Source organism: Herpailurus yagouaroundi, unplaced genomic scaffold (assembly GCF_014898765.1).
Source record: "Herpailurus yagouaroundi ecotype Mexico unplaced genomic scaffold, PumYag 139, whole genome shotgun sequence".
In the NCBI taxonomy this organism is placed as follows: Eukaryota; Metazoa; Chordata; class Mammalia; order Carnivora; family Felidae; genus Herpailurus; species Herpailurus yagouaroundi.
Genome location: NW_024412394.1, coordinates 13,710,641 through 13,725,701, shown reverse-complemented (window position 1 = coordinate 13,725,701; position 15,061 = coordinate 13,710,641). Strand labels below are relative to the sequence as shown.

At 36.1% G+C, this 15,061-nt stretch overlaps 1 protein-coding gene across 1 annotated transcript in view; it reads right to left on the bottom strand.

The window, feature by feature from the left end:
* Nucleotides 1–5,982: 5,982 nt before the first annotated feature.
* CD2AP (CD2 associated protein) overlaps nt 5,983–15,061 on the bottom strand; it is a 142,751-nt gene continuing 133,672 nt past the window's right edge. Inside the window, exons 17-18 of the mRNA XM_040473713.1 lie at nt 13,175–13,238; nt 5,983–9,029 (exon numbers count right to left, since the gene is read on the bottom strand). Coding sequence (XP_040329647.1) covers nt 8,988–9,029; nt 13,175–13,238 — 106 coding nt within the window. The 3' untranslated portion in view covers nt 5,983–8,987. The remainder of the gene's footprint in view (nt 9,030–13,174; nt 13,239–15,061) is intronic.

The window sequence follows — 15,061 nt, the reverse complement described above, 5'->3', positions numbered from 1 at the left end:
CCAAGAACAAGGATGAAAGCCCTATTTCCCCCAACATGTCACGGGGAGTTTCACATTAACCAAGGGGGTCTCCCGAGGTGCCCAGCATGTTGCTTAACGTTGAGTCAAGATACAAATAGTAGAAGGAAAGGAAAGCGTGTAGTAAGACAGGTGTTACGTGACCATCTGTTTTCCCCTGCCTGGGTATAACTTTACCTGGAAATCTGTGGATGCCATAGTTAGGGGAAGCTTCGAGAACTGTTAGAAAATTGGCATGGGATGAGGCAACGTTCAGAGACTCATTACCAGAGATTTTGGTGGGAACCAAGGGCATTATCAGTGCAATGCCATGAGAAACTAGCCAGGACGAGCAGCACCTCAGTGGACACGGGATCAGTGAAGATACTGCCCTGGGAGGGGAGGGGAGGGACAGTGATGGCTCAAAGGACAGAGCACAGACCTGAGGTCTTGTCTCCTCCTGCTGCCAAGAAGATGTATCTAATTCCCCTCAACACAGACACCACACTAAGAACAAAGGCTCTTGGGTCGGGGTAAACAGCTTGAGAAGAACTTTCATTACTACTTTGTATATTTAGTAACGTAAGCCATAGAGGACTTGTTGCCTTTGAATGACAAATTTTGTCTGTTCTCCTACCATCAGCGGGAGCAAGGGCTTTTTAGATCAAGATGAAATCAATAAGCACAAAGCATTTTTGCACTACACGTACATTGACACATGCCAGGAGGTAAACACACCTTATTTTATTTCATTTCTTCATTTCCTCCCCTCCCATCATGGGGCAGGTGACATTCTTGGTGAGGTTAAGGAAATGGCTTTCTACATCTGAATACTTTTGTGTCCCACCTTGTTTTTGTCACACTCCGGAACCTTTATCACTGTTAAGCATCATAGATAACCTCTAGTTTTGTCACTTGCTCAAAATGACCATCTAAGCCTTGGACCTTTGTTTCCTGCCTGATATTCGTGGAAGCTTACTTCTCCCGGAAGCACACTGCCGACGGCTGGCTGTTCTTCTACTGGTTAGTGGAAGGGGCTACGTGTTCTCTCAGCTCTGCCCTCCTGCACCCTCCTGACCATGTCCTTTCTGCGGTGCTATTGTTCTCTGCTTCTGTGACCCTGTAGTCACGTCAGCACCATGAAATGGACATTTTCATTCTTTTTTGGAGAGAGAAGTCATTTTAGGCTTAGAATTTGAGCTGAAAATAGATTTGCATTTTCAGGCACAGTCACGGCACCACGGAGCCTCCATCGACCACCTGCTCCGGGCTGTCGTGCCAGACTCCAACTCTATGGCAATTATACTAGGCCTCTGGGGTCTTCACGAACCCCACAGCACACGCTCATGATTTTGTGAGCTTGTTACAGAAGTGACCATGGAGATTTGTTCCCTTTGGCCTGGTGGGTATGGGTACACATTGCAGGACCAAATGGAGATACGGGAGCAGCTCCCAAGAAGCAGGGGCTGACAGTGACAAATCACGTGTGAGAAAGGCTGAAGACCCCCTATAGCAACCTGGGACCTGGAGCCTTCATGGTACCAACATCCAACAGGAACGACAAACAAGAGAAAAAGGTTTTGTTGCTGCTGTTGTGATAGGGTCGTTCTCGCAGGGGAAAAACAAATACAAAGCACTCAGAGCCCCCTTCCTCTCCCTTCTTGGAGTCTATGAGGCTGTTTTAGCAGTAATTTCTTTTTTAAGTCTCCTAAGAGATCAGGGAAGAGACGAGATTTGAGTGATTGGCCATGTTCACACAGCTACTAATTTTTAAAGCCTGTTTTCAAAGCCCGATCTCTCAAGATTCCAAGGCCTCAGGTCCTTTCACTCCATCTTGTGGAACCCAGCAGAAGTGGCTAGGCCAAGAAAGTATGGTGCTGGGCCCCACTTCTGCATGAATTTAGTGGGCTGGAGCCCAAGGATTTCATTTGCAGCTTCTACAAGTCTGAGTGGTTTACTCAAGACACAAAAGAAGCTGAGCTTTATTAGGCTGCCATCTAGTGGGCATCTCTTTATGAAAGCTAACTAGGATTTTTTCCTTCCCCACGTCTGCTGAAAAGCCATGAAAATCACTGAAGTTTGCAAAAATGTACACTAAGAAACAAAGAATCTTCCCTATAATCTTATGTGTTACCGTGTCACACAGAGAAATCTAAACGGACTATGGGATCACAGTCTGATTGAAAAATTTGATACTCAAAGGATTACAATGAACTAAAAATAGAATAATTTCTCAATTCAGGCTCCTTCCTTCCTATACATTATCTATGTAGGGCTAGCACACCATCAAGAGCACAGGCTTCGAAACCTGTCTGGGTTTACCTCCATCCCTTGTTAACTGAGCACCCTTGGCCAAGTTGCTTAACCTCTCAAGCCTGTTTCCTCATTTGTGAAGGATAATAGTACCTATCACATAAAATTGTTGAGATAGATAGATAAAGATGTCACTTGCAACAGTGCTTGCAACATGGTAAGCACAACACAAACATTAGCTATTAGTATTTGACATGATGCCCATTTTTATAGTAAAGATAAGTTTGCTATTACCCTTAGGGTGTTAAACGGACCGCCAAAAGCCAAGTACAAAACGTGTTAAAAGCATTTCAAGAGCCCAGTGCAGACAAGCCTTGGAAGCATGGCTATTTTGTAACAATTGGCATGATAGTGGTTAGTCCTGAGAAGCTATTTCAACTTGAACCCTTGAATAGTCAAAGACAGAAAAGGCAGAAGGAGAGGGAAAAGACATGGGGAGAGAAAAGAGGCCACATCCTCTTTGTCATTCATTGATTGATTCATCCACTAAACACTTACTGATGAAGTACCAGAGGCCAGGGACACCACCAGGTAATTTTAGGTCAGCAGTAGTTAAAGTGTGGTCCAGGAGGTCAAAACTTTCAAAATACTACTAAAATGCTAGTTGCTTTTTTCGCTGTTGACATCTGCACTGATGGGTATGAATGCTATCGTGGGTAGAACTGTGGCTGTTTCCGTGAATCAAGGCAGTGGCATCGAACGGCCATATTCTCTGCAGCCACACTCCCAGTAAATGCTTGGCCCTGCCCTGCCTGTCAGCATGATCCTTGCCCTTTTCACTCACTTCATACGATGCATGAAGATGGATACATTACCTGATACCGAATCTTTCCAAGTGAGATTGGTCATGGTGATCAGGCTTAAAGTTATGTTGGATTAATAAAATGAATTGAGGAATTTCCCATTTTCTAAAGCTGTCATTTAAAGCAGTTAAAACAGCTATGATTTCACTTTGGCTTTGCTGCCTTTTTTAGTGGTAGAGTTTTAATTACGTATCCTATTTATTTATGGTATGATTAGCCAGTTAAAAATATTGATTTCTTTTTGGGTCAATATTCGTTATGCTAAAGTTCCAGAACAACAAAAATGGGTCTTGGTGTTCTCCAACTTATTCCATTTTCTCCCTGGGACACTGGGATTTCCACTTGCAGGATCAAGCCTGTGTTTTAGGACCATTTGTTTTACACATTTGAATATAGCACATGCATCTAAAAAGGCACTTGTGTGTGGTGTGTCTGATTACTCACCTTTGAACGGCGTCAGGGACTTGCTGACTAGCACCGGGAGGAGCGCAAGGGAGAGAACCACAACGTTAATTCGGTCTGTTACGTAAAAAAAAACACACCCTCTCATCAGGGCTGTTTTCTTTCCTAAGAGCACATCTCCCTCCCCCTGGTTTTCAGCCTTCAAATTAATAGTTGTAGTTAGTTGGCTTCTTTCCGCTGCTATTCTGCTGTATCGGATTTGGGCCTAAGATAATCAGATAAATATTTCAGAGGAATCTGCGTCGGACACAAGGTCTGTGGAGGCTTATGTATGTCAGATTTCACGCTGTCCCTCCTCCTTTTTCAAATCTCAAACCCTTTGGGAGGTTTTTTGTTTTTGTTTTCTAATGTTTATTTTTATCGTTTTGGGAGAGACAGAGACAGAGACAGAGACAGCAAGTTGGGGAGGGGGACGCAGAATCCAAAGCAGGCTCCAGGCTCTGAGCTGTCAGCACAGAGCCCCATGCGGGACTGGAACTCTTGAACTGCAAGATCATGACCTGAGCCAAAATCAGCTGCTTAAGTCCCAGGCGCCCCTGGGAGGTAATTTATTATAAATTGTGATGGTTTCCTTATTGGAGAGTGACTTTTTATTTTACATCTCTTTTTTAATCTATTAAATCTAATTTTCAACCTACTTGTTTTTAGTTTCAAGGGAGATGAATAAAAATGTCATTACTCTGTCATATATTGTATTTGCATTCTGTTCAGTTAATGTTTGAGGAATATTACTAAAAACACACTATATACCATGAAATGTTAAAAACTGATTTCCTTATTGAAGACTTAAGTTACTCAGTACACTTAAAAAATGAGTTTTACTTTTAATAACTTTATTCACACATCTTTTTTAGGAACTGAAATGTGGCTAATAAAAACCACTTGTAACTCGATAGGAAAGAATACCACCCAATAGTTGCAAAATGAAAACCACAACACCTTCTGTGATAGGAAAGATTATTGGCTCTATACAAAACATATTGATACCTATTTCTAAATTTATTTTCCTACATACAACAAGCATATTCACAATAAAGGTGTTAGTCACAAAAGGAATAGTGGTTAGGATTCAAAAATTTTAACATCAAGACCCAGTCTACTCTCTAAATCTTAATTGGCAAGTAATAACACCAAATAGATCCATTTCAGTTAAACTAAACTGCTCTCTGCATTTATTTCCTAGAATTAGACTAAATGTGCAATTGTGTCTTCATATAAAACCATATGCACAGGCATCGGATTGTCCAACCCCTTCAATGTCCCTTCAAATACAAAAATTCTATTATCCAAAAAATTAAAAAAAAAAAAAATTCTGTAATCCAAAACTTCACCATCCTGTGCTTGTAAAGCTTAATTTATGCCCAGTGTTTATAAAGACCAGTAAGAAGCATGTAGTTTTCAAACTAAAATTTTAACTGAAATGACTTGCCACAGTTTTTTTCTATAGGACTTCATCGTGGTGTCTTATTCCTTTTCGAGGATTCAAATCTTCCAGCGGATTCTAAAAAGCTAGAGTCATGTGCGTGGTGTATTTTCAGCAAGAGGACATCGGCCTTGATGTCTTCAGGACTCTTCTTTTTTTATTTTTACCAGGACTTCCAGTTATGAGTTCAGAAGACCAAAAACATTTATGAGCAAATTTATGCTTAAGGAATCCAGCAGTGGATGGATAGCTGGGACTAGAATGCTTTAAAATCCTTCTGGATTGTTTCTTTCTCTTTATGGTCTATTAAGATTTGTTCTTTCAAATCAGCTTTTTCCAGATAACAGACTTAACTAAGAGAGCAATGCTTCTTGTTTCAAACAAACAAACAAAAAATTCCGAATTTAAAAAATCTGTCTGAGTCAGTAATTCAATTTGGGCAAAGTACTCTCCCTTGGGTCAATCACCTCCCTGGTGGTCAGGAAGGCAGAATCTGTAGGATGGGAGCAGTTTCATTTCAATATAATGCAAATGTAAGGAGTTATCTTTCCCCAAGAAAAAGGGATGCTGGACTCAAAAACAGCACAGGATGGGTAAGTACTATGCCTCCTTTCTTTTAATCTTAGCTGTCTAATTTTCATCATACATATCACTGTTAAATGCTGTTGAGAAGAGTACAATACAAGCTTCCACTTTTTTTTTTTTAATCTACTCAATGCCAAGTATTCTCTAACATACTTTAGATAAATCATTTCAAATTCTCCCAATAAACCTGTGAGGTAGAAATTACTATCTCACAGTTTCAGGGGAAAAACAGAACCACAAAGATTCAGTAAAAGTCAAATAGGTCTAGAACTTCTAATGCTTCCATTTTACCATTTGCATGGTTTCTTCTATTGGAAAACTCAACCTAATAGAATTTCCATCATATTGTGCAATAAAAATATGCTGATGTTAATGAAAAATAACCAGTAAAGACCGACACAACTGGCAATACTATTCTTTATTGTCTTTCTCTTTGAGGGAGTAGCATGCTTTTTTACAGCACCTGTAAACAAGTCAGTGAAGTATACTATTTTGAGTTTCCCCACATATATATTATTTTTATTTTTTTGGAATGTTAGAATACCACAACACCAACTGCATTACATTATAGTTACTGAAGGCAAGTCAGGCTAAAACAAGGGTAAAATTTTATGGCTAAAAATATTCATAGCAGCAACTTTTAAAAGATGATTTTATTAAATCAAGTCATTGCACTTGGTCATTTTATTGCTACAGCAAAACAAGGCCATTAAATTTTTAACGCTTCTCATTTCTGATTTTAACTGATTGTCTCATTCTGTTCATACATTTCAAGTTTAAATGCAAGCATAAAACATTTACCAACAAATCAAGAGAGCACTTGGGTTTTTTTTTCTTCCTGTGATCACAGTAAGAAGCATAAAAAAGAGAACACTCTGTTCGATGAGGCCCGTTCTCTCTTCCTATCTTCAGACTTAAATTTTGTGAAGAGGTAACAGCTTTATAGTAAGACCAAACCACTAAAGTCTAGTGGTCACACACAAGCACACACACACACAATACTCCTAATATTGAAATACAAGTAGGAAAATTAGTAGTATTATGCGCTTCAAATAGCAAACCTGAAAAATACATTCACTAATAATTTGGCAATGACAGACTCCATGCTGTTTATCTCTAGTCTGTCATTTATACTCACTCAGGAAAAACAATGATTTATTGCCAAATAAAGGCTATTATCATTACATACCATTTTGTGATATGAACTTTATGAATAAAAATACTAAAATCCCCATAACAAGAGCAAACACTGGTAAATTGCTAGACTGAAGTAATCATTTTTTCCCTTTGAGTTTGGCTTTCTTTTCTTTACTATTTGGTCAATGGCAATAAAATAGAGACACAATAATTTTCTAAAAGAGACACAGTATTTTAATTTTCTATTCTGACTGAGGAGTATACAAAGCAAATACTCTAAATGTATTTCGGCATTCATGACCATCTTCATTTTATGCACTAGTGAGAAAATGACCAAGAAAAACTTTAAGGATGACCTGAAATCTACTGGAAACTTCCTTCAGCCCATTATTAGGGTGAGGAGGGGTCACTTAATAGATTTTCCAGTCAGAAAGCTGGAATGATTTCTAGGATACAATGTTTTTATTTCTACCTAAGGACTTTCATTAAAAGAAAATAAAATCTAATTTTTTAGCAAGAAGGAAATCATTCATTTGACAAGTCATTTAAAAACATTAGAACAGGAGTAAACAATTTTGTTCAGTAGTGACCGCATCAGAAAACCCCAAGGACTTCCAAGAGTTAAAATGTACATACTCAATGCACAATCAATGCACAATCAGGTTTCCCCAAAAGCACTAATGTAAGTTGTGAATTTAACATTAAGTAATTACTGGAATTTCTATTATTTTCTACTTCAGTTTTCTTTCATACGAGACAAAATGGCAAAATTTCATTTAACACAAGATTTCAGTATATAAAATTAAAACTTAAAGGAAAAATCTTGGTTTGGTGGTTTAAAATAACACAAAATGGAAGCATGATAGGTGGTATTCAAAATCTCAAAGTGTTTGTTGTGTAATAAAGCTGAAAATCAATTTTTTTTGCAAATGAAAAGTCAATTTTTCTATTTTTAATATGAACCCACATATTTTAAGACATATTACCTACAGACGTAACATTTTAAAACATTCAGCTGTTCATAAGTGACTCTGAAGAAACTACCAATTCATCCATCTTGCATTCAAAATGCATTTTGAATATGGTCAACTACATTTGGTTTTAAATAAGCTGTACTGTTACAGCTTAATATAATAATAATATATTAACACTCTTTATAAAGTTGGTACCTTTATAAATGACAGCCTAAACTATCTCCACCAGTTAGTTTGGTCTTTTAGGTAAATTACACATTGTAAAACCTGAGCATTTACATGATGACAATTTGTCAAAGTATGAAACCTCACACTGAAGTTCTGAATGTTCTTAGTTTTGTTCTCCTTGTGTTATCATTATTAAAAATCAGAGGGAGGAGCATGAAAAAGTAAATCACAAGATCATGAAATGAGTAATATCTGAGCCTGTAAAATAAGCAGGAAAGTACAGCAGTAAGGCTGGTGTTTGCATATTATATGTGCTGTAGTTTCTAGGCACAAGTTAAGGGTTAAATTGACATTTTTAGTTCCTTAGACCTAATGATTTTTTAAAATATAGCTCATATTTTCCCAAATATAGTTAACATTCCAATACATTTTAACTAAATTCCTTTTATGAATCCTATAGTGCAAGCAATATAAAATATTCTAAAAGTTGAAATTATTTTGATTATTTCATTAGTTATTACTATATGCATGGGTGAGTAATCGGTTTATAGCTAGGAAACTCCTATTTCATCACCCAGAGTATAAACAGCACTGCAAACAAACAGGCACAACAGTGTATCCTGGGTAAGAAGCTAAAAGTAAAAAAAATATATATACAAAGTTTATATCCCTTACATATTATGGGAAAAGTAGTGGCTATAGTTACTATAAAGCTAATTTGTCCCTCTCAAATAGTATATTTTACAGATTATTTGTAAAGATATCCCCATATTTATAGTATAGATCTCTTTAAAAATAATACTACAAGTTTCAATAAAAAAACGATTGTGAACTTTCCTTTTTATACAGATTCAGTAGTATTTTCAAGCAAACTAAAAAAAAAAAAAAAAAAAAAAAGTTTGCAATTCCAGCACATGAGAATTAAGGCCTCTTTTTTTTCATATTGGCAAAACAAAATATATATAAAAAAAAATCCACCCTCTCCCTACTTTTCTACAGATTATAGTTCAAATACTCATATTTATCAGGATATCAGCATTTGTTATTTTTAAGTAACAAGTCAGGTGAAGTTCATAGTGTTGCTTCTGAATCCCTGGAACATTAAGAACATGGGCCCATGCCATTTCAAGAAGACAGGACTGCTTTTTTCAGCTTCTCTATTTCCACCTAAAATACAAAATGTTAAGTTGGTAATAGATAACATATCTTTAGTAAACTTTACTGTATTCTGTCATTAAGATCCAATCATACTTTCAAGCCTCCAGATTTTGATTTCCATTCTAAGATCCAATTTCTAATGGTGTGATCAGTACAAGACAAGTTTAATAGAAGGTCACATCACAGTGCAAGTTCCTAAGTGGCAGGAAACACCAAAAAGTAACTACAATTGTTTCAGCCAGAACAATGTTAAGTAATGTGAGTCTCTGAAAGAACTGTAAGAAAATTAACCCTCCAAAGAACAAGAGAATCCTTGAAACCAAATTAAGAAAGGTACAAGTACCTGTAATTAAACAAAGGGGGGCCATATAGAACTACAAAAATAATAATAATAAAGAACCAATTTAGTTCTATGTTTATCACTTACTACCTATGTGATATTGGTAAATCACTAACCTCACTTGGTCTCAATTTCCTTATCTATAAACAGTACGTTCTAGATTAAATTATTATTTAAAACACAGGAATACACCTAAGATTCAGTCAATGTGTTGGAAATATTTTCACCTATAGGCAGAAGGCATCCTTCACTTAACTGAAATTCACAATTTAAGAAACTTAAGAGAATTAGGAAAATTCATTACATGTTCACAACTGAGAACAGAATTATTTAATTCTGACACATAACAGCTAACAGAGTTGAGCACAAGATTCAATACCATGCCAACAGCTTCCACACTAGCAAGTGGTATGGAACTTGTATAGATAGGGTCTCAGACTCTGACACCTACAATTTTCTAATCCTCCCAATTACATAAGGTGCTGATGATCTCTGACCTTTCACTGCATGCAAGAATATTTAGGCCTTACCCTCTCTTGATAGCATTATCCCTGTCCACAACATTGCATACAAATAACACATTCTATGGCTAACCTCTGACAAATAATTTATTATTAAATGGTAAGCATTTTGTCACGGTCAAAATGTATGATTTCCATATGTTCACAATCTCCTAAGGGATTCTAACTACTCAAGAATGGTTTGTTAGTTCGTTCCAGGCTCTGAACTGTCAGCACAGAACCTGACGCGGGGCTCGAACTCATGAACCATGAGATCAAGACCTGAGCCAAAGTCGGATGTTTAACTGACTGAGCCACCCAGACGCCCCTCAAGCAGATATTTTTATTGCTAGAGTTTCTCTTCTAGCACTTATGTTCCTTGTTCACCTTTAGTTTTTTTATCATCCCTCAGGATAATTTAATACCATATGTTAACTTCATAGTTCAAAGTACTACTTTTAATCTTTGGGAAATATAATTTCTCCTCTAAAGGTATAATATTAAAACTCCAATGTCTTATTAAGTGTGCTTTTATAAATACAAGAGTCAAACTTTCCCCATTAGGAAAAAAAAAAATTATAACACAAATCAGTGTGAGGCTAGGTAACAGCTGATTTTGCTTAAAAATTGAATCAAATGAAAGTCTTCAAAAAAGAAATATTTCATTGGACTCTTTTCATGATTTTTATGACAAATTAAATCATATATACAAATTTAACACTGTATTAGTTTCCTCTTGCTTACCTTGTTACCTTATTTTCATATATGTATGCAGGAAATATTTGTGTATGTAAGAAATACATATGTGTATGTAGGAAAGATGAGGAATAAAGATCAAGAAACTTTTTTTTAAATGTGTTATTTTGGGAGAAAGAAAAAGTGCGGGGGGGGGGGTGGATGGGCAGAGAGAAAAGGAGACAGAGAACCCTAAGCAGGCTCCATGATCAGTGCAGAGCTCAATGTGAGGGCTCAAATCTCACAACCGTGAGATCATGACCTGAGCTGAAATCAAGAGTCAGACGTTTAACCAACTGAGCCACCCAGGTGCCTCAAGAAACTTTTTATTATTTTTGAATTTCTACTATGTTACACACTGGCAATTACTGGGAATTTAAGACATTTTTAATATGTATTCTTTAATTTGAAAAAAATTTATTAGCTATCTAATATGCATAAAGCACTGTGCTCAGAGCTATGGACAAAGATGAAACAGAGATTTCCCTGGAACTGTCTTACAGTCTACAAGATGGGCAAAATAAGTCCTTAATGTCACAGTGATAAGATGCAAAATTATTACTTATTTATCCTTTTCAAAACTAAAGAATATGAATGTGGAAAAAGACAAAATTACTTTGAATCAGAGGATGACTGGTACTAACTAATGAAGGTGACTGTTGTTGGGGAGCTTTGAGAATCTGTAGAACTTATGCATGAGAAGATGACACAAAAGGAAAATCCAAGAAAATACAATAAGAGCAAAAATTCAGACAAATTAACTGTGAGGGGCAACTGAAGATCAATCAGCGAACAAGAAAAGAAACATAAACTAGGACCAGGATATAAAAGACCTCATATGCTAAGTTGAGAAGTCTGAATTTCATTCACCAAGTAACAGAAAGTTCTTCAAAGTACTGAGCAAGAAAGATTAATTTGAGATAAGAATGAGAGAAACTTAAACAGCTAAAGAGAAGATAAAGAGCAAGGGAAAAAGACAAACACTAGAAACAAAGAGAAAGGTGAGGGAGTCAAGCTAGCAGGCCTGAATGGGAATGGCTTTAGAACGGAAGTACCATGTCTCAAGACTTGAAAGTCAATGAAACCATCAACAGAAACAGAAAATCAGAAGATGGTAAGTGTCAAAGGGGACATGAAAGTTCTAAGTTCACAGTGGAACATCCAGGGAGACTAGCAGCTGTAAACAGGACAGAAGGTGGGAAAAGGTCAATTAGATTCAGAAGGGAGAGGCACAGAGCTAATCACGATAGATACTCTGTGGGCACAGGTAGGAAAAGAGAGCAGATACAGGAAGGAGGGCCGGGGCAGTTCTGAAGGAACATTTTACCTTGGTTGTTTCTGTTTTGCAATAAATGAACTTCAAACGAAAAGTGAAAACTACAGTAGATCAAGAGGGCAGCTGGACCTGAAAGGGGGCTTTTGCTTTTTTGGAAAAGGGGAAAAATAGAATATTTTCATAGGAAAAGGGAAAGTGCCAATAAAATGGGTATGTCCAATATAAGAGTAAAAATGGAGTTTGGTAATCTGCCAAATACCTTCACATGTATTAACAACTAAAGCTAAAAGGAGGTCGAACAGTATAACTCAAGTTCAAACAGTATAACTTAATCCCTAAAAGCAAAGTTTCCGAAGTCTAGCTGTTTCTTTTAAAGATTTCAGCTCCACTGCTGACTTAAATCACTCTAAACCCTAGTTTCCTCATCCTTAAAACAGGAACAATAATCCTTACAAGTTGATATGTGTGTCCATTAATAATGTACAGAAGGTGCCAACCTGACACATAGTTTAGACCTGAAAGTCACAACTGTAAGTCAGAAGAGGAGCTCAAGTTTTTCTTAGCAAGTCCCATGTTCTGTTTCACAATGTTAACAAGAGAAATAGGTAAAAACAGGGAAGCGTATGAAATACTTAAATACAGAATGGGAAGAGCCTCTGAAAAAAGGCAGAATAGGCTTTCTTTGAAATATGCAGAAAAGAAGTATACAAATGAAGACCAAAGTCAGTGAGGATGGGAAAAAAGTTAAGATAAAATAAATGAAATTGTCGGTCATCAGCACAGAGTGCAGATGTTAACATTATGGTTATGAAGTGAACTCTCGGTGAAGAAATCAAAGTCAACAAATCTAGAGCCATCCCATTATCAGCCCTACCCCCCTCCACCCTTGCCTCCAGGCAAAAAATAAAAATGGAAACATTTAAAAAGAAAGAAAAGAAAGGGGAAAAAAGGTAACTGTGTAAAAAAGAGAGAAATAGCTCAAGAAAGCAATGTTGAGTTCAAAAGATCTAGAACTACACACTTACGAGGCAAGAATCATGTCTGTCTTATTTAAGAATATATATACCTTATGCCTCATGCACTGCCTAAGAGAGTTAGTGCTCAAAAGTGTTTGCTGAATGAATGAACGGAATGTGACAGGGAGTCAACAAGAGATTAATTAAATGGCTATCAAGCAGCAGGGAGTGTCCAACTTAAGATAGCATAATCTGTAGTGAAATCAATCACCTAGCTGGGATGGTGATTTATGCTGACTAGTTTATTTATGCTGACTACTATCTCAATGTTAGGAGAAATGAATTACCTCTAGATTACTTCTCATTGCCTTCTCTTCTTCCAAATCCTTTCGTAGTTTTTCCAGTTCTTTCCTAAAAACAATTTATTACTGTTAAGTCTTTCATTTAAACAATATATATGACTAACAGGATCTGTTACCTGACAGACCAAAACATGGGGGGAACTTTTTTAAAGAAAATAGCCGTACTGATTGAGAAAAACTTCAAATTCTCTAGTTGGAATGGTTCAACCCCACACTTAAAAGCTCAGCAATACCATGGCAAACCTATCTGCAATAAAGCAATTTTTTTTAAGTGAATACAGAGCAGCTCATGATAAAATAAAGAAATAATAACTGGCCTTTAGAAGCAGCTTTCCATATTCAGTTATCATGCATTTCCCAGGCTGGACAAAACCCAAGTGATTTGGTAATGTCAAAACATGTCACAGTACAAGGCAAATGATTTAACACGATTACCTGTACATTTCTCTTTCCGTACTTTTTCAAATGAACATTACATTAAAATTACCAAACCAATAAAAAAACATTAGCCAACAATCCTTCCTCTTTAACTCATGTTTTCATTTTTCTGTGTTTCCTTCTTTTTCTATAGTCATTTTCCCTCCACAGCTGCAAGTATATACTCCATATTGTGTCTTTTCACAAAGTATTTAAAAATACTTCCGTGCTGCTAAAATCATCATATTTCTGATAACTATTGCTTGACACTCAAATATCCAAGTTTTTTTGTTTGGTTACTTGGGTTTTGGGGAGATGGAAAGAATAGGAATTTTATTTAACATCATTAATATACCAGATATATCAAATTTCTAAATCAAAAAGTATGGACAAGTACAGACATTTTCAGCCCCTTGAAAATGATCTTCAAGAGTATTATAGAAATATGAGCTTGAGAAACACATGAAAATGCTAAGAAAGAATATATAAGAAAGGAAGTTTTCAATTATATAGTTTTGAACTAGTTTCTTCTGTGGTTTTAATGATTATAAAACTATATTGAGAGTTTCTACTGTTTCAGCTGACTATAATTTTTTAAATATTTAACTCAAATTTATCTACAGTTTATTTTGGTATATGATAGAAAATGAACTTTGTATTTCAAAATGTTATAATGTTATAAAATGTTATAATATGTTATATTAAATATATTAAATAATGCTTCCTTTTTCTAATTATTCTATTATTCTGAGTTTATTATACATTTAATTTATTTTTTTTTTATTTTTATTTTTTTTAAATTTTTTTTTCAACGTTTATTTATTTTGGGGACAGAGAGAGACAGAGCATGAACGGGCGAGGGGCAGAGAGAGAGGGAGACACAGAATCGGAAACAGGCTCCAGGCTCTGAGCCATCAGCCCAGAGCCTGACGCGGGGCTCGAACCCACGGACCGCGAGATCGTGACCTGGCTGAAGTCGGACGCTTAACCGACTGCGCCACCCAGGCGCCCCACATTTAATTTATATCTAAATGAAGATCTATTCCTAAAATATTTATCCTGCTCTGTTTATCTTTATTTGTAATAGCGTTACATCATTCTATTTGCTCTTTGATCTGATAATTTAGTACCGCTCTCACATTTTTATTGTTCTTTTTACAAAACACATTTATAATATAAAATTTTTATGTAACATTGTTTCCTTTTTACAGGAGCAGATCAAACTATGTATCTTGTTCTGTAACTTTTCAACTAAAGAAAGAAATTACTAATATATTTGTCAATCTTTCCATGTCAATATCATTTAAATTTTTTAAATGATTTGTTCCAAACGTTTTAGATTTTAATACTGAATGCATAAAGACTCTACATGTATTTGTAAGCTATAAAGATATAATCATAAAACAAAAACCCTGGAACTCCAAGTCAGCTTAAGAAATAAGTTATTATTACCAG